This window comes from Rhododendron vialii, chromosome 8a, assembly GCF_030253575.1.
Source record: "Rhododendron vialii isolate Sample 1 chromosome 8a, ASM3025357v1".
In the NCBI taxonomy this organism is placed as follows: domain Eukaryota; kingdom Viridiplantae; phylum Streptophyta; class Magnoliopsida; order Ericales; family Ericaceae; genus Rhododendron; species Rhododendron vialii.
In genome coordinates, this window is record NC_080564.1 from 25,013,976 (window position 1) to 25,036,862 (window position 22,887).

At 37.7% G+C, this 22,887-nt stretch overlaps 2 protein-coding genes, 1 long non-coding RNA gene and 1 pseudogene across 3 annotated transcripts; 2 read left to right on the plus strand and 2 right to left on the minus strand.

Annotated features, from left to right (window-relative positions):
* Positions 1–1,327: 1,327 nt before the first annotated feature.
* Positions 1,328–2,215, minus strand: LOC131336278 (probable calcium-binding protein CML45). The gene has a single exon (XM_058372066.1). The coding sequence runs from the start codon at positions 2,041–2,043 to the stop codon at positions 1,429–1,431; it is 615 nt and encodes a 204-aa protein (XP_058228049.1). The 5' UTR covers positions 2,044–2,215; the 3' UTR covers positions 1,328–1,428.
* Positions 2,216–6,104: 3,889 nt separating this feature from the next.
* Positions 6,105–7,766, minus strand: LOC131336279 (uncharacterized). Its single transcript, XM_058372067.1, has 2 exons — positions 7,490–7,766; positions 6,105–6,894 (listed from the first exon to the last, which is right to left on the minus strand). The coding sequence occupies exon 2, from the start codon at positions 6,883–6,885 to the stop codon at positions 6,418–6,420; it is 468 nt and encodes a 155-aa protein (XP_058228050.1). The 5' UTR covers positions 6,886–6,894; positions 7,490–7,766; the 3' UTR covers positions 6,105–6,417.
* Positions 6,787–7,578, plus strand: LOC131336282 (uncharacterized). The gene is made up of 2 exons (XR_009202771.1): positions 6,787–6,925; positions 7,467–7,578. It is a non-coding gene; the product is annotated as an uncharacterized LOC131336282 (long non-coding RNA).
* A 283-nt stretch (positions 7,767–8,049) lies between the features above and the next one.
* Positions 8,050–21,212, plus strand: LOC131298694 (photosynthetic NDH subunit of subcomplex B 4, chloroplastic-like; annotated as a pseudogene).
* Positions 21,213–22,887: the final 1,675 nt, after the last annotated feature.

Below are 22,887 nucleotides of genomic sequence, written 5' to 3' on the forward strand. Positions count from 1 at the left end.
ATCATATCCTCAAAATGAGACATTCGTGCACTGCCGGCAGACTTAAACCAGACGGGTGAGTCCTCTTGGAAGACTAGAGTAATTTAATTATACAAAAGTTGCTTAATTTGATTTAACAATTTGTTCGTAAATTCTATCTCAAGTGATTGTGTGGACATCTACTTAATAAAACATAAAGGTGTGGGGACCACACAAACACAAGTTAAAAGAAAGACTGAGATTCATTTGATCCAATAGCTGATGTGTGCTCTTCAACTCTTTTAAAAAAACATCTACACTCTTACAAATATATTACAAAAATGTTATCGGTTCTTTTTACTCACTGTTCAGCTTCTGGCGCCGTTGGCATGCAAAAACAAAAATATATTACAAAAATATATGTACCTATGGCACTACCGTGGTGCGTAATGCCGTAGGCATGAACAAGCACTAGTACATATATACGTTCAAATGGCAATCGCATATCATACAAGAAGAAGAATAGATTGAAATGGTTATAGACGAACAGAGTTAGGTTAGTTTAGTTGGTGACCTTTGTACGCACTTAATAATTAGCAGATCAGAATGTCAATCGCGATTGATTTCGATCTCCTTCCCTACTATGGATATGATCTTCATTTAGTTTCTTATTTCTTCGTTGAGCTGATGACTATATACATACATGTTTTTGGCTCTCTATCAAACAGTACTTCTTGCCCCCTTTCAAAAAAACATTTAAAGATCGGAATCTCAATACCTGACAACATATATAGTTGTTAAAAATTACGATACGGGGTACCATCATAATGAATTGTATTGCCTTTATCAAAAAACTATACGTATATATGGATCTCATCCCATATTCCCTTTGGATAGAAATCTCATGATAGTATGACACCGTATGTGACGGGGCCTATAATAAATACGCATATTCCAGTTCGGTACATACCCTATGATTACTTATTGAAAAACATCGAAGCTTATTTTAGGAGAAGTACTGGAACCCAAAATCGCATTCTAAATTCGTTTGACCTAGTTATAGTGAGCTTCTACATATAACCATTCAAAGGAAATCCAACCTCAATCCACTGAGGCTCGAATAGAAGAGAGAACAATACTCTATTATGTTTTTCATGAATCCTATGAGAATTCGTCTTTTCTTTCCATGACTAAAAAACACTAGACAGTCTTAAAATGATAAACCCCACTAAGGTGACTTGGAATTTCGCATTCTAAAAGATTCTTTATTTATATATGCGATAGATTTTTGGTTTTGTTAGTAACGCCTAACTATTCTTTAATTGTACAGTAACTTTTGTGAACATATTTTATGATATAGTACGATATACGGTTCATGAAATGAAAAACGATGCACTTCGTATCTCGATTAGAAAACACTAACACAGCTTAATGCTGGTCAAAACAAGTTGGCATGTACAGAAAATTGAATTACCTAGAGCACTTTTCCAAGAGTTTGACAAACTCACTGAAATCAATCACTCCATCTCTGTTCTCATCAAATGCTCCTATCATCCTTTCACATTCTTTCCCTGAGAATCCCTCAAACCCCAACTTGCAAAGCACTTTCTCCAACTCATTCCCATCAATAAACCCATCAGTGTTTTCATCAAACACATCAAATGCTTCTTTCGCTTCCTCCAACCCCAGCTCCTTCTCATCAAGCAAATCTGCTATGTCATCTGAGCCCAGTTTCTCTCGAATCTCATCGCGACTAGGGTCATACAAAATTCCTAATTTTTCCATCACCACTTCTACTTCTCCTCTCAACAGCAGGGTCCTTTCATTTACCTGATCTGGGCAAGGTTCCAAGTGGGCCATAACAACAGCACCGGTGTTCTGGCCCTTCCATGTGCTGAAGAGGGAGTGGCGGACCCATGTAGAGAATGTGATGATGCAACTTATGAATGTACAAAATGAGATGATCATCGTACCCATAAGTGAAGTAGAGCTTGTCAATCTATTATCCAAGAAAATTATGCCAATGACAGCTATCAATAAGGCACTAGTCTTTTCCATTCGGATTCCGGCCGGACTCATATACATGGGGTAAGTGTGTGTGTGTGAGAGAGAGAGAGAGGGCGGGGTTCAAAATTTTGAGTATAATTTTAGGAGACAATGAGCACAAGTATATATATACAGATAAGGGCGTTTGTGTTGGTGCGTTTGAGCGTGTTTTTTATGGGAAGACAAAGCACAAGTTGAAGGAAAATGCAGTGCAATGGTGACTTTATTTCAGATTAATTTGACGTGATATACGTTTCAAAAGACCCCAGGGTCGTTCAAGGAACTTCCTGGCATAAAGAATGAGAGTACAGTCTCAATGGTCAGGGTGTATTTCACCGATTAAAATAAATATTTCTTAAATAAGTATTTATTTTTTGAATTAGAGGTGATATATTGTGAAAGAATGACATGTCTCGTAACATGAAAAATAATTACTTCAAAACTAAGAACCTTAGGGGCCAAGTCTAATTGATTGGTAGATTCGCTTCCCACACAATTGATCAGGTTCAATTTTTGAGATTAGGCTGCAAGAAAGTAATCTCTTGTCCATTCTCTAGTTCTGGCATGGATTGTGCTTGTTTTTGATCGGACCGGTGAGTGGATTAGTGTTGTAGATTCTTTAGGTCTCGGGTTAGAAATTTGATATCTTCATTCCTTATTTATATTTATCTTTGTAACATATTCAGAGATTAATGAAATTTTTTTGTCCTAAAAAAAAAATTGCCCCGAACAACCCCTCACCGGCGAAAAAAAGAAAAAGTGAGTCCACTTGGGGTCTTTGGGAAAGATGTGAAAACACGTTTAAAGTTCTTCTGGGTTGGAACTTGGAAGTTTCCTTGCCGGCCATACTTACCGATTTCTTCACAGCAATCCATGTCATTGAGACACAAAACGCTTTTATCTTTTGTTTTAACTTTTTAGTATCTCTCTGGACTTGATGTTGAAGTTTCGCCGAACCATTCTTTTCCGGTCTGTTTAAAACACGGCCGTTGTTCCCCGAGCGATGCTATTCGCAAGAAAGATTTGCAGAGAACCACACAAGAAAAAATGCATTTAGGCCCATTTCGAGTTCCACAAGAATCTAGAAAATATCCAAAAAAATTTGAATATTATTTTATGAGACCCTTTAAAAAATCAGCTCCAACATATTTTTATGGATATTTTCTAGATTCTTGTGGAACCCGAAATGAACCCAAATGGATTTTTTCTTGCGTGATTCCCTGCAAATCTTCCTTATGATTAGAATTTCCGTTTTCCCCTTGGGATAGCAAAGTTCTCGGATCCCTACTTAACAAAAGATGAAAGGGTTCGGTGAGAGATTATTTTGTGTTGGAAACAACGTCGAATACGGCCACAGAACAGTTTCATTAGAACATAAACTAGAAATTACATAGGAGTATGTACAACGAAATAGAAAGGAACCAATAAGCAAACCGAGTCTTGTTACACAGTTTCCTTAAAACCGTTCCGATACCTCACCGAGAGTGTTGGAGCTTGACCGATATCTGTCTCTCAGGATAAAACGGCAAAACCATAACTAGATCTGCCTTAGTGAACTGAATCAGCGTCCATCTCTCTCACACAAGAAAAATACTCAGAAATTTTTGTAGGACTTCTGAAAAAAAACTTCTAAGACCTTCTAAACCCGAGCGGATGGGATTCCTTCTGGTCTACATCATTCCAGGCAAGAAGAGTTCAAAGGGATAGGTTAGAAGGTATACCTTCAGAGAAATTGAAAAGCACATCATGAGTTGGGAGTTGGGTGTAACCAACAGTCACACAGTTAACTGCTACAATGTCCAGGTAAGGAGGGACCCGAGGGACCCTTCGATTGCCTTCATTAACCTGCGAAAATTTCCAATATTGTGCTAAAAAAGAAATGCTCATCCCTTTCACAAAAGTGTGTGAGCTTTTGTGAGAGGAAGAAGCATTGCTCCTAGAGCATGAAATATTTTTTCTATTTCAGTGACCATTCGTTGGGTGCATGCGTGGGGGTCCATTATATGACCATGGATCGGTTTTAGGGTGAGTGAAAGATATTGTTTCTTCGCCAGCACTTGAGTTTGAGTTTATTGTATCTTTTCGAAGTACCACAAAACTTGAGTTTGGTAAATACAGGATGTCCCAAGCCAATCTGCGCGCACCTCAACTTAATCCCAACAGCCCCCGTTTCACACATTTACGTGTGGGATGAGGTTGCCCCAAAAATAATCTAAAATAAAACATAAAACTTGAGTTTGTTATGATTAATGTGAACATAAAAACTTTTCATACTCTGTAGTATGTTTTCATGAACTTAGTATGATTTGAATATTGAGTTGTGTGAAATTTCAAAGTGTATTTATAAGAATAATGTTGGAGTAATGAGATGTAATCGGTGTATGACAATGAGACACCATCACTGCTAAAGCTTGAAACCCACGTCTAAATTTGTCAAGCAAACTCAAAAAAAAAAATACATTCATCTAACGTATCCATCAAACAAAGTCTTTTGGAGACTCAAACCAATTCAAGTCCCACAAGACTTGCTGAATCATTTAAGCGGGGCATTTCTGGGACCTCCTTATGGTGTCAAATGGCTAAAAAGTGCAGAGCTGGTGAGTGCGCAAAATCGAGGAACTCAGGTCGCTGACTACTGTTCAGAATAAGACAGCAAGTTTTCGTCCTTCTTCTAAATTCTACCTAAACCTTCCAAACAAGAAAAAGTAGACGAAAATCCAATGCAGAAGAACTTGACTCTGGATGCGCCAAGAAAAAGACGAGGACAATGCAAGAAGAAATGCAGGAGTATTAAGCTTAACTATTGACCGTTTAAAGCCATTTGTAAGGATGCGTACTTGAAATGAAGGAATTTTAACAAAAATACTCTCTTTGAGATGAATTTCAATCACTTCATATAATTGAATAGGTCATTCAAATCCATCAGCATGTTCCCAAGCTCAATAGAAATTCATATTGCACCCCTTAAATCTAAAAATTGAGCTATTCTGACATTATTAGTTAATAGTTTTTGTTAAAGATAGAATTTTTGTTAACATTGAATAGAGAATCAATTTGTTTGAAATTCATATACATCCAAATCCATCAGCATAAAACGCCCAAACTCAATGTTGAAATCCACATGTATACTATCCAATCTAGACTTGAGCTACTCTCATTGAATCAATTCTTCTTGAGAGGCACATTCCATGCCACAATCTTAACTAATGAAACTCAAACCAATTCCGAATCAAGCATAACTCTTCAGTCTTTAGTGACAGGGACAAACCAGTTTAGAACATCAAAACACAATAGCACAAGCATAACACTCAACCGAAACCCTAATAACTAAATTACTTCACTCAATCCAACTCCTTCACAGCCTGCATCCCGATAGTATTAGCAGTACCCATAACTATTTTCGAAATAGCTTCAAGAGACATGTGCTGGCAATAAGGATCAGAATGTTTTACCTTCATGATCTCATATATAAGCAGAACTTCAATCTGGATTGTCAATAGTTCTTGAGAGGAAACATGTAGATCATTTCCTCATTGTTGATCACTATAATTCACTTCATTTCGCTCAGTACAATGTGTCAAGTAAAAGATGAGGATGATGAAAAAGAAAAAATGCTGGAGTCTTGGAGCTTAACTATTGATGTGTTTAAAGCCTTGTACAAATCCTAAGATACCATTGACATTTAGGCTCCATTTGCACAGATGTGGATTCCAAATAAAGGAATTTTAACAACAAAAAAAAAATACTCTTTAAGATAAAGGTTTTGGATCACTTCATAACTTTAAATAGGTCATTCAAATCCATCACCATATCACTTCCAAGCTCAATGGAAATCCATATTATACCCCAACAAAATCTAAAAATTGAGCTATTCTCACATCATTAATCAATAGGTTTTGTTAAAGAGAGAATTTTGTAGTAAAATTGACCAGAAAATCCATTTATTTGCCACATATATGCAAATCCATCAGCATAAAACTCCCAAACTCAATGTCGAAATCCATATGTATCCAATCAAACCTAAAATTAAGCTACTCCGATCGAAGTAATTCTTCTCCGGACACACACACCCCATGCCACAACAAAGAAAGCCAATCTAATTCCACATCAAGCATAGTTCTCCAGTCTTTATTGATAGGCAGAAATCATTTCACAACATCAAAAGTCAAAACACAATTGAACAGTCTAACAACGAGAAAGCCTAGAAACACAAAGATTTCCCCAACATTACACACAACATGCTAATGCTAATGTGACACTATTTCATTGGTCATTTGGTAGATTGATAATTTCGATTTCCAACGAAGTAACGACACATTGACATGTTGCGGTCAATGTTGTGTACATTGTTGTGTTTGTAACATGGCTCGACTAACACTTTAACCGAAACCCTAACAACTCAAATCACTTCAGTCACTCCAACTCTTTGACAACCTTAATCCCCATAGTATTAGCAGTACCCATAATCGATTTCGAAATAGCTTCAAGACTCATGTACTGGCAAAAAGGATCAGACTGTTTCACCTTGGCAATCTCATAAATGTGCTTTAGGGTTAGGGTTGAGGCGACGACGTGGCCGGTTCGGCCACTGCCGGACTCAATGCCAGCGGCCTTCTTCAGGTACCACGTCACTGACGGCGACTTAACGGTGAACTCGAACGTGTTGTCCTTGAACGCCGTTATGGTAACTGACATTGGCGTGTCCGGTTTGTACTTCTGGGTACGAGCGTTGAAGTCCTTGCAGAAGGCCATTAGGTTTAGCCGGTATTGACCTAGGGCGGGGCCCACGGGTGGAGCTGGACGCGCGCCGCCGGCCGGGACGGTGAGGCGGATGGTCGCCGCCACTGGCCGTCGGGTCAGGATCTCTTTGAGCGTCGTCATGGATTCGTGCTGTTTTAGTGAGAGAGAGAGTCTAAGAGAAGTGAGGAATGGGCTCTGATTGGGCTCGTACCGGAATACTTAACAGAATTCTCCTAACAGCAAAATAAGGGGAAAAAAAAAACAATTTATGCTAGCTCTCGTAACTGCCTTCAAATGCTGTACTCCCTCAGTCATTTTTTAAAATGTCCAATTTTGCATGTCATGTTTAATTGCTTATATCTCTCAAATGTTATATTGCTAATAATATACAATATGAATTCGTTCGATAAATATCAATTATTTCTATAAAACAATGATTTTAGAAACATAGTAATATACGAGGTCGTTGAAAATGGCATGCATATGCATAATTGTAGCGAACATTAAAAAAAAGGACAGACGGAGTATTAACAAGGGTGTGCACGAGTTGGGTTTGGCCTGGACCCGCCACCCGACCCGACCTGTCGGGTTGGCAATTTTCTGAACCGACACCGACCCGTGTAACTGGAATAACCGTCCGGAAAACTGATTCTTTTCATCGAGTTGGGTTGGACCAGTAAAGGCAGAAGTGCAGAACAAAAATGCAGATCGGAGGAGTAAAGCCAAGAAAATGCAGAAAATTTACCGATTGCGAGGAGGAGGAGTGGACGCTTGCGAGGTGGAGTTGTGAACGCCTACGCCAGACGGTGTTCGTCCGTGAGAGAGAGAGAGAGACGGAGGAGAGGGAGACGGTGGAGTTGGTGGACTGGACGGCTCGCGAGTCACGGCGGAGGCTCACGGTGGCGACATCAGTGGAGGAGCGTGGGGGCGGGCGAGATCAGATCAGGCTTTGGCTTTTGGGAAAGTGGGAGACTTCAGCCGTTTGGGGTTATTATGTACAGCCGTACAGGCCTCGGATCCCTAAGAGCATTTTAAAAAATGCAGAGCCGGCTTATAGCCAAGGCGAGGGAAGCGGGCGCTTCCGGCCCCCGAAAAAAATTAAAAACAAGAGCTCCCAAATTTTTAAGATTTTTATATATATATATATATGGTTCAAAAAAAATTACACTAGCCTCCTTTACACAAAATAGGCCAAATTAAAATTTAAGAGCCACAAAATAGGGTGGACTATACCGGTTACAGTTGCATCAGAGGGAAAGAAGCTTTTCAAAGTTGAAATTGATCAAAAATTATCTTCGGTCAACCATGTCTCCAGAAAGATTAAATGGATTGGCTATGTTGTCTACCGAGAAGGAATTGGAGAAGAAGCTTGATTATGGAGACTTAATCAGTGTGTTTGCAGCAAAAAGCGCGAGAAAAATAATTTTCAAATGATGGATTTTGAGGTATGGGAAATCTTTTGTATTAGTTTTTTTTTTATGACTTTTTGTAGACCACTTTTATATGAAAAATATAGGGTGGCCTCATTCAAGAGGTTCGCTTCCGACCTCCAAAACTTATGAGCCGGCCCTGCAAAAATGGGATAAAAATCACAAAAATTTCTTTCCAATCTTTGACCCAAACCCTTCCCCATTTTGGGTTTTACTCATTTTTTTGTCCAAATTTGAGACAACTTTTGTCTTGACCCATTTCTCCAACGGCTAGTTAGAGAGAGTGAGAAAGAGGGAGATGTGTAAAATTTGGGTTTGATGGTTAGAGATGTGTCTACCCAAAATGAATTTTTACCCAAAATTTGATTTAAATTTGAGGAAAAATATGGGTGAATGTTGGATATGCTCTAAGGGATCCCGGATAGAGTGTATGGTGCGGACTTGACGCCATAGCCGTTGGATTTAATCCAACGTCTCACGTTTTAAAATGAATCTCGCAGGTCCCTTTCGGGTAAAAAATACTGTTTAAAACAAAACCTCCCTTCTGCTTCCATTTCACGCGTTCAACCCAGTAAATAGAGACTGAGGCCCAGTTCTAGAAACTTTTTTAAAAATAAGTAACCTTTTTAAAAATAAGTAGTTTATTTTACATTTTCAAATTCAAAAATAATATAAATTAAAAATAATTTTTCAATTTTTTTTCCATCGTATGAAAAATCTTGATAAGATTTTTCAAACAAGATTCATATTATATATTTTTAGATTTTAATAAATTCATAATTTTTGAGCTTGAAATTACCTTTTTAAAAAATAAAGACTTTTTTTTCGTTCCGGAACGGGCTAAGATATCGAGAAGAAGAAGAAAGAAGGAACGAAGAAGAAGAAGGAAGAGCAGCACTCCGGACAACGACAGACGGTCTCTCTCTCTGTTAATTATGGTATTAGTTGTTTTCGATTTCTCCGGCCCTTGGGATTTTCGATATCGTTTTGAGAAACCCTAAAATTAGGGCTTCGATTGAGATCTGTGATAAACCATTCTTGCTAAAGTTAGGGTTAGGGTTTTAGTTTTTTTCGATTTTGTTGAAAAATGTATGCATTATAATTTGTGAAAATTTATATGCATCTCTATTAATTATTTTGATGATTAATTCAATGATATTTTTTCGGCAAATACAAAATTATCGAAAAGTCGATTCCCGAATTAAATATTTTCGTGACCTTGAAATATAGCATAAAGTCTCTTGGATTCATGATTTATATTTACAAAGACTTTATTGAGCTCAATACATGCTTTAACGGTTTATTTAGATGAAATTGTGAGCCACAGGTTGACGAACCGGCTGACAAGCCGGCTGTCTGAACAGAAAGCTGTGACAACCGGACGACCACCCGGATGACCACTCTATCAAACGGCTAGTTTCCAACGGCTAGTTTCAAACGGCTAGTTTCCAACGGCTAGTTTCCAACGGCTAGTTTCAAACGGCTAGTTTCCAACGGCTAGTTTCAAACGGCTAGTTTCCAACGGCTAGTTTCCAACGGCTAGGAAGCATATGGATGGCTATATAAGGCATCAAGAACTCATTAATGAGAACATACACAAGCTACAACATTCCATATTATTGCAAGAGCAAATTCTCAAAAGATCAAAGCCAAAAATTCTCATTGTTCTTCCACTTTCATATTATTCTTGAGAGAAAATTTGTACAAGTCGTGAGCGATAATTTTCATACCTTCTTCACATACTTGTATTTCCTAAGTGAGTGTTTGAGTCAAACACTTGAAAGCTTAGAAGACCAAATTCGGGTTGGAATTTGGGTGTTATTGTTTTTGAGAAGTTTTCGGAGAAAATTCTTGCGGTTGTGCTAGCTCCTCGGGAAAGCTAGAGGCATTCGGTTCTTGTAAGCACCCGCAAGACTTACAAGTTGTAATCTTTTAAAGATTAGTCTAACCTTCAAGTAATTGCTTGAGGAGAAGTGGAGTAGGGCCGGACCGTGGACAAATCCGGACCGAACCACTATAAACGGGTTCTATCTCTCTATCTCTCTATTTTGATTGCATACTTATTGTTTGCATATATTGTTAGAGATAAATTTTTATTGGTAATTATTACTAGCAATCCTATTCACCCCCCCTCTAGGTTGCATAATTTGGGTAACAATTGGTATCAGAGCCTCGGCTCTTGTTTGTAGATTTAACCATCTAAGAGTTAAGATCCATGGCAACCACTAGTAATGTTTCTTGTATCGAAGGTCAATCGTCCAATAGACCTCCCTTGTTCACCGGAGAAAATTACTCTCATTGGAAAAATAGAATGATGATCTTTATTCAATCCACGGATTATGATCTATGGAAAATTATCAAAAATGGTCCCATTATTCCTACTAAGAAAGTTGGAGAAGAGACTATGCCTAAACCAGATTATGAGTGGAGTCATTTGGAAAAGGCTTCAATAGAAAAGAACTATAGAGCTATGAACCTTCTTTTTTGTGCTATTACTCCCAATGAATATGATTGTGTTTCCGCATGTGAATCGGCTAAAGAAATATGGGATAAGTTAGAAATGTCACATGAAGGAGATAGTCAAGTTAAGGAGTCCAAAATTGATATTCTTGTGCATAGCTATGAGCTCTTCAAAATGAAACCGGATGAATCTATATCTCAAATGTTTGCTAGATTTGCTAGTATTACTAACGGTTTAAAAGCTCTTGGAAAGATTTACAGTCAATCCGAAATGACAAGGAAGGTGCTCCGTTCCATGCCAACCAATTGGGACACTACCACCTCCATCATCCTACAATCCAAAGATTTCTCAACATACACGATGGACAAGCTCATGGGATCTCTCATGACGGAAGAAATGCATCACAACCTCAAGGGTGAAAAAGAGAAGAAAGTTAAGGATCTTGCCTTCAAAAGTACAACAAGCAAATCAAAAAGCAAGGAGGATTCAAGCAACGAAAGTGAGGATGATGAAATGACGCTCATCACAAAAACGTTCAAGAAACTCCTCAAAAATAGAGCATCTCACAAAGGCAGAGGATTTTCAAGAAAAGATGGAGGCAAAGAAGAAAGTAGCAAAAAAGATCCAATCATTTGCTACGAGTGCAAGAAGCCCGGCCACATCAAAAGTGAATGTCCATATGCCAAAAAATATTCAAAGAAGGACAAAAGGAGAGCTATGATGGCCACATGGGACAATAGTGACGATAGTAGCTCCGATGAGGACGATGAGCAACAAGAGGTCGCTAACTTGTGTTTCATGGCCATCGAAGAAAACGAGGTAGATCTCGACTCATCCTATTCCTTTGATGAATTGTTTATTGCCTATAAAGAGTTGAAAGTAGAATTTGAAAAAGTTGTTTCTAAAAACAAATTTCTTAAAAAGGTTGCTAAAGATCTCTCACTAGAAATGGATGATTTAATTGAAGAGAAAGATATTTTGGAGGAAGAAAATGAAAGTTTAAGAACCTCTTTGGCAAAAGAAAAAGAGTATTTGAAGGATACTTCCAAAAACGAATCTTTAGAAAAACAAATTGATGATTTAACTAATTCTCTTTCAAAACTCACTAATGGAAAAGAAAGTTTAGACATTCTTCTTGGAAAACAAATGGTTTCTTTTCACAAGGCCGGAATTGGTTATAATCCCACTCAACACAAAAATCTTTTTGGAAAAGATGTTCCTCCTTCTAGCCATTCTAAATTGACATGTCATTATTGTGGTAAAATTGGTCATATTTCTCCTACTTGTCCTATGAAAGGATACTCATCTTCTAATGCAAAAAAGGTCTGGATTCCTAAGAACCGTATCAATGCTAACCTTCAAGGACCCAAGATGATTTGGGTACCAAAAGTCAAGAAATGATGTGCTATTGTAGGTATGCTTCAAAAGTTCTCTCAAGGAAGGAAGTTGGTACCTTGATAGTGGATGTTCAAGACACATGACCGGTGACAAGAGGGCTTTCAATTCTCTTTCGCCTAAAGATGGTGGACATGTCACATTTGGAGATAACAACAAAGGCAAAATCATAGGAATCGGTGATATAGGTAATTCTCCTATTATTGAAGATGTTTTACTTGTTAGTGGTTTAAAACACAATCTTCTTAGCATAAGTCAATTATGTGATAGAGGAAATCGTGTTATCTTTGAAAAATCCAAATGTATCATTGAAAATGTCAAAAGCAACAAGACATTCTTCGTTGGACAAAGACTTGAAAATGTATATGTTTTTAATCTCAATGATTTAAGTAATTGTGATATAAAATGTTTTTTCGCTTTGAGTGAAAATAGTTGGCTTTGGCATAGGCGCCTAGGACATGCAAGTATGGATGCTATTTCAAAACTCTCTAGAAAAAATTTGGTAAAAGGTCTTCCTAAAATCAAATTTGAAAAAGATAGACTTTGTGGTCCTTGCCAACAAGGAAAACAAACCAAGGTTTCTTTTAAGTCCAAAAATGTTGTCTCAACTACTAGACCTTTGCAATTACTTCATATGGATTTGTTTGGACCAACTCGCTCTCCAAGTCTTTGTGGAAACTATTATTGTCTTGTTGTTGTTGATGATTTCTCTAGATATACATGGGTGATGTTCCTAGCTCATAAGAATGAGGCTTATCCTAATTTCACTAAACTTTGTAGAAGAGTTCAAAATGAAAAAGGCTTTGTTATTTCTAACATTCGTACGGATCATGGAAAAGAACTTGACAATTCTTTATATGAAAAGTTTTGTGATGAACATGGTATTGGTCATAACTTTTCTGTACCTCGTACTCCTCAACAAAATGGAGTAGTTGAGAGAAAGAATCGTACTTTGGAAGAAATGGCCCGCACTATGCTTTGTGAAAACTCTTTGCCAAAATATTTTTGGGCGGAAGCCGTTAATACCTCATGCTATATTTTGAATCGAGTTTTAATTAGGCCTATCCTCAAGAAAACTCCTTATGAGCTTTGGAATGGTAGAATACCCAACATTAATTACTTTCATGCATTCGGTTGTAAATGTTATGTATTAAACAATGGAAAAGATAACTTGGGTAAATTTGATTCAAAATCGGATGAAGGCATCTTTATCGGTTACTCTCTTACTAGCAAAGCATATAGAATTTATAATAAGCGCACTAATCTTGTTGAAGAATCTATTCACGTTTCCTTTGATGAATCTAATCCTTGTGCTACTAAGGATGTTGTTGATAATGATGACTTAGAAATTACACATGAGATTCATGACTTGAAAATTCAAGAAAAAGTTGATGGTGATACTCAAGTAGAAAGCTCTCAAATCAAAGAAGATGAAGTTATTAATCAACCTCAAGATGCCATGGGAGACAACCAAGATCTTTCCAAGGATTGGAGATTCGTGCAAAACCATCCAAAGGACTTGATTCTTGGAGAAGTTTCGAAAGGGGTAACCACTCGCTCGTCTCATAGAAATTTTTGTGAAAATCAAGCTTTTGTTTCTCAAATTGAGCCTAAAAACTTTCCGGAAGCTCAAGATGATGAAAATTGGATTTTGGCCATGCAAGATGAGTTAAATCAATTTGAAAGGAATAAAGTTTGGGCATTAGTACCTAAGCCTCTTGATCACACTATTATAGGTACTAAATGGGTTTTTCGTAACAAGCTAGATGAATCCGGAAATATTGTTAGGAATAAAGCTAGACTTGTTGCTCAAGGTTATAATCAAGAAGAAGGTATTGATTTTGAAGAAACTTTTGCACCGGTAGCTAGATTAGAGGCTATTCGCATATTACTTGCCTTTGCATCTTTCAAAAATTTCAAGCTTTATCAAATGGATGTGAAAAGTGCATTTTTGAATGGGTTCATAAATGAAGAAGTTTATGTCAAACAACCTCCCGGCTTTGAAGATCATGTATACCCCGATCATGTTTTTAAACTCTCAAAAGCTTTATATGGTTTGAAGCAAGCACCACGTGCATGGTATGATAGACTTAGTTCATTCTTGCTTGACAATGGCTTTACTCGTGGAAAAATTGATACTACTCTTTTCATTAAAGCCAAAGGTAAAGATATGCTCATTATTCAAATATATGTTGATGATATTGTCTTTGGTGCCACTAATGATAATATGTGCAAAGAGTTTGCTAAGTGTATGCAAGGTGAATTTGAAATGAGTATGATGGGGGAGCTTAACTTCTTCCTCGGACTTCAAATCAAGCAAACTAATGAGGGGATCCTAATCAACCAAGCCAAGTATGCGAAAGAACTTATTAAGAAGTTTGGCATGGAAGGATCAAAGCCAACGAGCACACCAATGAGCACATCAACTAAGCTAGACAAAGATGAGAATGGTAAGGCCGTCAATGAAAAGATGTATCGAGGTATGATCGGCTCATTACTTTATCTCACTGCAAGTAGACCGGATATAATGTTTAGTGTTTGCATGTGTGCTAGATTTCAATCATGTCCTAAAGAATCGCATTTAAAAGCTATTAAACGTATCTTTAAATATGTTGGCGGTTCTCATGACTTAGGATTGTTTTATCCACGTGGAGTTGCATTTGATTTAATTGGTTATTCGGATGCGGATTTTGGAGGTTTCAAAGTTGATCGTAAAAGTACAAGTGGGACTTGCCAATTTCTAGGGCACTCTCTAGTGTCTTGGCATAGCAAGAAACAAAATTCCGTAGCTCTATCTACCGCCGAGGCGGAATATGTAGCGGCCGGAAGTTGTTGTGCCCAAATATTGTGGATCAAACAACAAATGGAGGATTTCAATTTGCAATATGATCATATTCCTATTAAATGTGATAATACTAGTGCAATTAGCTTAACCAAGAATCCAATTCAACATTCTCGAACAAAACATATTGAGATTAGACATCATTTTATAAGAGATCATGTTCAAAAAGGGGATATTGAACTTAACTTTATTAGTACCGACAAGCAATTGGCGGACATTTTCACAAAACCCCTTGGTGAAGAACAATTTTGTTTCATTCGACGAGAACTCGGCATGTCTAATCATTTATGAAAAAGTTGTGTTCTTGATGTCAAAAGTTTTTTTTTGGATTCAATGTTGAGTTGATTGAATTCGTAAATATCATACTTGATGGAGAGTACAAATGATCTTGATAAAGAAATCACCCTCCAAACATTTTATCATATGATTCATTTTCCTGTGTTTGGTATGCAGAAAAACAGTTTTATGGTCTTTAATGCTACTCCTCTTAAACGTTTTCTGGACTTAACCTGCATTTGTCAGTGTAGAGACCCGTATTTTATTTCCATAATTCTTTATGTTTTATTAAGGCATGAGTTGTGATATAAAATGGAGAATGAGTTCGGATGTCGAATGTGCTAGAATTTAGAAGTTCGGGATGCAAGTGTAAAATGCATGGGTGTATAAGTGAAGGTGTGTGTAGGGGATAATTCTCCCCCACATATATTTCTTTTCTTTTCCGGGCAGACACACACACGTTTCTCTCTCTCTACTCCCTCGACCGACTCTCTCTCTTTCTCACCTCTCCTCCAAACTTCTCTCTTAGATTTCATCGCCTTAGAATGAGATTTCGGAAAAATCCCAAGTACTAAAGTTGTTCTACGCAACGAGATCTTCCTATTGATCGAAGAAGAATCATGATCGAAGCACTTTGAGGTTTCCTCCATGTTCGGGCTTGCTTCTAACCCTCGAGGTAGGGATCTCCTACCTTCTTTACATGTTTAAGTGTTGGTTAGATGTACAAGAATCAAGTTTGATCATTTATTTTGAGTCTTGAACAAATCTGTTATATGCTGATAATTTCGTGGGTTTTGGAAATCTGTCTTTTGGGAGCCCTCTGCTAGAAATCACTGGCATTTGTCATGATTAAGACCTCAAGGGGCGGGTCAGGGTCGTGACAGTCAGTCGGATGTCCAAGCGGATGTCCAACCGGACAACCGTGAGGTTGAGACTTATTCAAGCTTTTGCGTTGCTAACTCTGATTTATTAAGTCTGTTACACTTAGTTTGTATGAACTTCATGGCTTAGTGCTTAAATTGTCTCTTATATACTTCGCCGATATGAATTTCTTGTCTCTAAGCTTGCAGGGATAATCATTCTCGGTAATACCCCTCGCATTCTTTAAAAAGCTCTCTTTTAGGGGGAGCATGTATTAAGGGGACACAACAATAAACACCCGAACACAATTTTCTTCCCCTATTCTTGTCCTATTCGGCGCCGCATCCCCTATCCTATCTCTATTCGGTGCCGCATCCCCTATTATCTCTCTTTCGGCGCAGCAATTCAATCAATTCGGCGCACCATTTCAAACAATTCGGCGCACCATTTCAAACAATTCGGCGCAGCATTTCAAACAATTCGGCAATCTCATACTCTATAAATTCAACAACACAATCTCTATCTCTTCATCTATCTATCTTTCCTTCTCTCTCGGCCTAAATCTCTCATCAAGCAATGGCAAACATACCGCAAAGGTTACCGTTTGAGTTTTACGAAAGAGATGCCGAACGAGCAGAGTTCAGGTTGTTTATCCAAACCATTTGGATGCAACTCTTTATCTTCATTCTGCTGTGTGCGTTATTTACCATGAGAATACCACCATGGTTCGGATGGAATGTAAATGTGGATACTCTGTGGTATTGGATTGGCATTATAGCTGCCGTTGTAGCAGCCATTATTCGAGAATACGAAAATCAAGGACGCCAAGCTCTCAATGAACGAAGATAGAGTGCTACAGGGCAAGAGCGGCATGGTGCTGGAACCATGGCCCTATTGTTTTTCTCTTTTTAGTTTTTTTTTATGATGTCACAGGGGGAGAAAAAGCCAAGTTTTAATTGATCTATCTTGCCATTTTGGGCAAATTTAAAAAATTGCTTGCTATGATCTGATGATTATTGCTATTACTCGTTGATCATAGATAACTGCTTTGGTGCATGTATTAAGGGGGAGATTGGCATAACTCCTACTTAAATAAAAACTATCATTTTGTGTCATCATCAAAAAGGGGGAGATTGTTGAAAAATGTATGCATTATAATTTGTGAAAATTTATATGCATCTCTATTAATTATTTTGATGATTAATTCAATGATATTTTTTCGGCAAATACAAAATTATCGAAAAGTCGATTCCCGAATTAAATATTTTCGTGACCTTGAAATATAGCATAAAGTCTCTTGGATTCATGATTTATATTTACAAAGACTTTATTGAGCTCAATACATGCTTTAACGGTTTATTTAGATGAAATTGTGAGCCACAGGTTGACGAACCGGCTGACAAGCCGGCTGTCTGAACAGAAAGCTGTGACAACCGGACGACCACCCGGATGACCACTCTATCAAACGGCTAGTTTCCAACGGCTAGTTTCAAACGGCTAGTTTCCAACGGCTAGTTTCCAACGGCTAGTTTCAAACGGCTAGTTTCCAACGGCTAGTTTCAAACGGCTAGTTTCCAACGGCTAGTTTCCAACGGCTAGGAAGCATATGGATGGCTATATAAGGCATCAAGAACTCATTAATGAGAACATACACAAGCTACAACATTCCATATTATTGCAAGAGCAAATTCTCAAAAGATCAAAGCCAAAAATTCTCATTGTTCTTCCACTTTCATATTATTCTTGAGAGAAAATTTGTACAAGTCGTGAGCGATAATTTTCATACCTTCTTCACATACTTGTATTTCCTAAGTGAGTGTTTGAGTCAAACACTTGAAAGCTTAGAAGACCAAATTCGGGTTGGAATTTGGGTGTTATTGTTTTTGAGAAGTTTTCGGAGAAAATTCTTGCGGTTGTGCTAGCTCCTCGGGAAAGCTAGAGGCATTCGGTTCTTGTAAGCACCCGCAAGACTTACAAGTTGTAATCTTTTAAAGATTAGTCTAACCTTCAAGTAATTGCTTGAGGAGAAGTGGAGTAGGGCCGGACCGTGGACAAATCCGGACCGAACCACTATAAACGGGTTCTATCTCTCTATCTCTCTATTTTGATTGCATACTTATTGTTTGCATATATTGTTAGAGATAAATTTTTATTGGTAATTATTACTAGCAATCCTATTCACCCCCCCTCTAGGTTGCATAATTTGGGTAACAGATTTCAAGTTCAAATCTGTTTTTTTTTCTTTTCTTGAACACATGGTCGATTAGGGGTTTTTTTTTTTTTTTTTCTCCTGTTACTCGAATTCTTAGGGTTCGAATCTGTTTTTTTTCATTGAACACATAGTCGATTAGGTTTTTTTTTTTTTTTCCTGTAACTCGAATCTCTGTCGAATCTATGACTTAGGCTAAGATCAATAATTGGGCTGTAACTCGAATTTCTGTAACTCGATATTTGGGCTGAGATCGATAGTTTTTCTTTTCTCCTGGATCAAACCTGCAATCAGTAATTTAAATTCTAGCTCAATCATTTCAATTAATCCACTGCACACAAACGTAATGAATTCATTGCAATTCATAAATCATCAGGAGTATTCATTTCCATTTCTTTGTTGTCATAAACGTAATGCATCCAAAAAACTATAGAATGATTCATTGATTCTGTAGAAGATTGGTCATTGGTGCCTGCTGTTGTTGTTCTGTGGCCAGAAATGGAACAACAAAATAACGTCAGCGTCAATCCAATCCCCTTCTTTCGACCACCACCCCCAAGGTATCCCTCTCTCTATTGTAGAAAAATAGTGTTTTTACCAAACTATGGTGTAGTTATTGTTTTGTCTTTTGGTGGTGCAAAACTATCAGTTGTAAAAAACCGTTTAGGTGAAGGTGAAGGCTTTGTTGTCCCCCAATTTGTAGAGGGTCATACCCACCCTCTTACGATGCCATGGAATGTGCATTTGTTGAAATCTCATCGTCGAGTGTCTGATGATGACGATGATGACAATGTCCAAAACCTCTTAACATGTTTTGGTTGTGGGTTTGAAAAATATTTTCCAAACCAAATCCACTAATTACCTATATTTTCAATCATTACTTTTATTTCTCTTTTTACTCATTATCCCTATATCCAATCATTAATCTCATTTCTCTCTCTATCTCTCTCCACTCATTACCCCTATCCCCAATTATTATCCTATTTTCTCTCTTCACATTACCCAAAAATCAAATCCAAAATTTTTCCAAACCCACAACCGAACAAGGCAAAGCGTTTGTAATTCAAGTACTTTTGTGGTTTTGTCTATTTAGCTTCTTACAGCCAAACATCCACAGTTCCCTCCAAGCAACAAAGTTAGACTCGAACCCAACATTGAAAAAAGTACGCACTCAATTCCATACATGTTTTCAAATTCCATCAAACTTTTTGGTGATAGAAATGAATACCCTTTTCCTGATTTTGCAGCTTAGGCAGTGCTCAAGCATTGGATTGAAAAAGGGCTGGCATCAGGTGAGTCAAATTTTTAATTTTCCTGGCAACCTAACAGAAAAGGAAGGTTCTGAATTTATTTTTTTAATAACAAAATACACTGATTTTAGCTCTTTACGTTCAATAATATATTGAAGGCGGCAAGAGTAGAAGAGGCACTTTGAGCAAAGTGAATGCTTTGCCAGATTGGCCACTAATGGCAGTTATGGTGGACCATATGGAAGGCCAGAGAGACATCATATTACAAAAGTCTGTTTGGCACCTCAATAATGATGAAATAAAGAATGTTTGTGAGTATTTTCTCACTTAATTTTTTCCCTCTCTCTCTCCAGCTTTCATTTTGAATATTGGATATGCTTGAAATATGAATTTTAGTAGAAATTTGTGCGGGGTCCGGGTAAAACTTGCATTTACTTGGACCTCTAAACTCGACCCTTTGCTCTTCTCCTGAACCCGACTTCCCTGCGAGCAGCATCGTTAGAATTGCCCGACTGAAGTTTTTTTTTTAACTTATTTTATATCCTGTCTCGTCTGTCAAAGATTCTCCATTGGGTATGCTTCAAAAAAAATTGTTTTCTTAGTTCTCTGTTTTTTGGTTGAAGAAAATGTAAGTACTTCTTGCTTGTTTTTGAATTATAGATACATTATACATAATGTTCACAGTTTGGGGATGCTGCTTCTTTGGTGCCACAAAAGTAAGCATTTCTCAGTCAGACCAATTTTGAATAATTGACATTGTTGAAATCTGGTAACATATCCAAAATCATGAATTCCTAATACATGATTATTAACACATGGTTTAGGATCCATACTGGATTCAGAGCAGTACAGGAAAGATGGAGGAGATCGTACTGGGCATTGGGTTTATGAGAAGGTAAAATTTTATTTTTCACTTCATGCTTCGACTAGTTTTTTACACAAACAAGGATACGACATGTCCTAACAACCTGAAATTATAATGGGAACAGAGGTTGGACTCGCGTAACTCGATAAGAATTTGGATAACCATTTTGTTCTTCATGTTGACCCGTTAGCACAAAGTGACATGCTCAAACACGTCACAATACCGCACGATGCATGTTGCAGAATACCAACTATATGCCATGGTTTGGCTTCGTCTTTTTGTTGGTTTTAATTTTTATGTGATTATGATGATACAATAAAATGTGTTGATTTTTGTTATAAATTAAACAGGCTCTATGTATAATATTGCTACGTGTGTAAATTTTATCTACACCCTGGAATGATTTTCAATTGAAGGGGCCGTTAGCATTGTCCACCTGAGCACGATATGGTTCTAAGTAGTTTGGGTTTGTTGGTAAGTGTTTTGACCCCAAACCCTAAATGACACAACTCAAACACAACACGAAGAGACATATACAAGATGCCCATCCGGCCATACCTAATTAATGTTTCACGGTGAAGTTATGATATTAGTGAAACTGTACGACAATTATACTGTAGCAAGAAGATACGGAAGAATCTGCCAGAGCAGAGTTGTGGCACGAGGAGCTGATTGAAGAGATAGAACAGAAGGTTGGAGGGCTGAGAGAATTGGAAGAGGCTGGAAAGAAGGAAAAACTTGTTAAATGATTCTTTTACATCCATCTCTGCATTTGTTTCCATTGTACTCAATTGATAAAGATGTATATACCTTGTACACCATGAAGTTTCACTTGATTTTATAGGTGGAAATGGTTTGAGACAAATATGGTTCTCTTAATCCGGCCTCTTGCTGATTGAATGCGTGGTTTAATCCTACCAATTGACATCAGAGTTGCGGTTGCAGAGAGGGTGTTCGAGCGATCTAGGGCTTTAACGAGAAGACCACTTGGTCATAAAGATTCTTAATTAAGGTTGATTTTGCCTCAGAGTTACAATGCCATATCATTGTCTTGATATCATCTAATACGTGCATATAAACTCATCATAGGCAATACGGTCGTAGAGAAACAAACCCAAAACAACTTAGGATAAAACATTGCATTCCATCCGCTGAAAGTAGGGAAAATTACACCAGTTTCAATTGTTCCTATCTTTTGGTTAGTTGTTTTGTGTCCATTCCCTCCTAGTTTAGCTTTGATTTTGGTCTGCTGGTTTTTTGTTGTGATTCAGTTTTTCCAGGTACACCCCTAAGCACTGTAGTTCGGTTTTGATTTCAATCAAAAATTTACCATGAAAAAAAAGAGAAAACAATAACCCATTGTAGATATCCCAATTTGGACCTCCGAATAATCTTTAAGTTTCCCGATGATGGAATAAGGAAAAATATACCTTCAAGGCTTGGATTGTTGCTCCTTTCCTACTCCTTCTCTAAACCTCAAGAAAACCCCTTTTCTAAACATGAAGGGTGGCCCCAGTTCAATTGCAAAGTGAAAAACGCGTTTGCGTGGTCAAAAATAATTTTTTTCATGACACACTGATGATAAAATGGACACATATTTCAATGTAAAAAACGTCTTTGAGTGAAACTAATTGGTTTAGAAAGAGGACTCGACAAGCTTTCCAACGCTTCAAACCACGCCCAAATCCGAGTTCGGAAGTGTCCGGGGCGCCCCTGCGAAGTTCAGTGTGCTGAGCTATCTCGAAATACCGCGCAGCGTTTCAAAGTGTCATGCAGCATTTCAAAAACGCCACGCAGCATTTCAAAAAATTCCAAAAAAATCACTCCACCGCACGAGATTTCAATATACAGCATGGCATTTCTCTTTATGTCGTGCGGCGTTTCGAGGAAAAGTTCTGACAGTTGCAAAAAGTTGTTGGGCACGCCTGCAAATGCAACAATTGAAAAATAGCTTGGCCAGAGCATGTTTTTCACATTTTTTTTTTGCCTTTGGGTGCTCTCCAAGCATATTTTTGCCTATAAATAGACCTCTCCTCTAATTGAAAAGTACTCCTTCAACTCCAAATAAAGTTACTCTGTCATTTTCTACACTCTCACTCTCTCTCTCTCTAAAAATACTCACATTCTTCTTCTCCTTTTAAGTTCAGTAAACTACTAACTTAGGAGGACCTCCACCTCAAAGCATTCAAACAGCCTCACATCCTTCAATCCTCATTCAAGCATTTCAAGTCCAAATCAACTTCCATTCCTCCATCTTCAAGCACATCCAAGCTTCGATCAAAAGGTATAAACAAATTCCTTGGGCTAAACCACGTTTAGCTTAAGGGGAGCCGATCGAGGCCCTTCTCAGTCTTTCTATACTGAGTTTGGGTCTCAAACGAGCTTTATATTCAAAAAGCACAAAAAAATAGTTTCTGCATTGTAATACGCTACATCGTGCGGCGTTTTATAACACTGCACGACGTAGTGTATTACACTGTGTATTATCTTACTTCTTGTACATATTCCTTCTTATTAGTCTGTTTATTACTTTTCTGTGCGGGTACATTCCAGA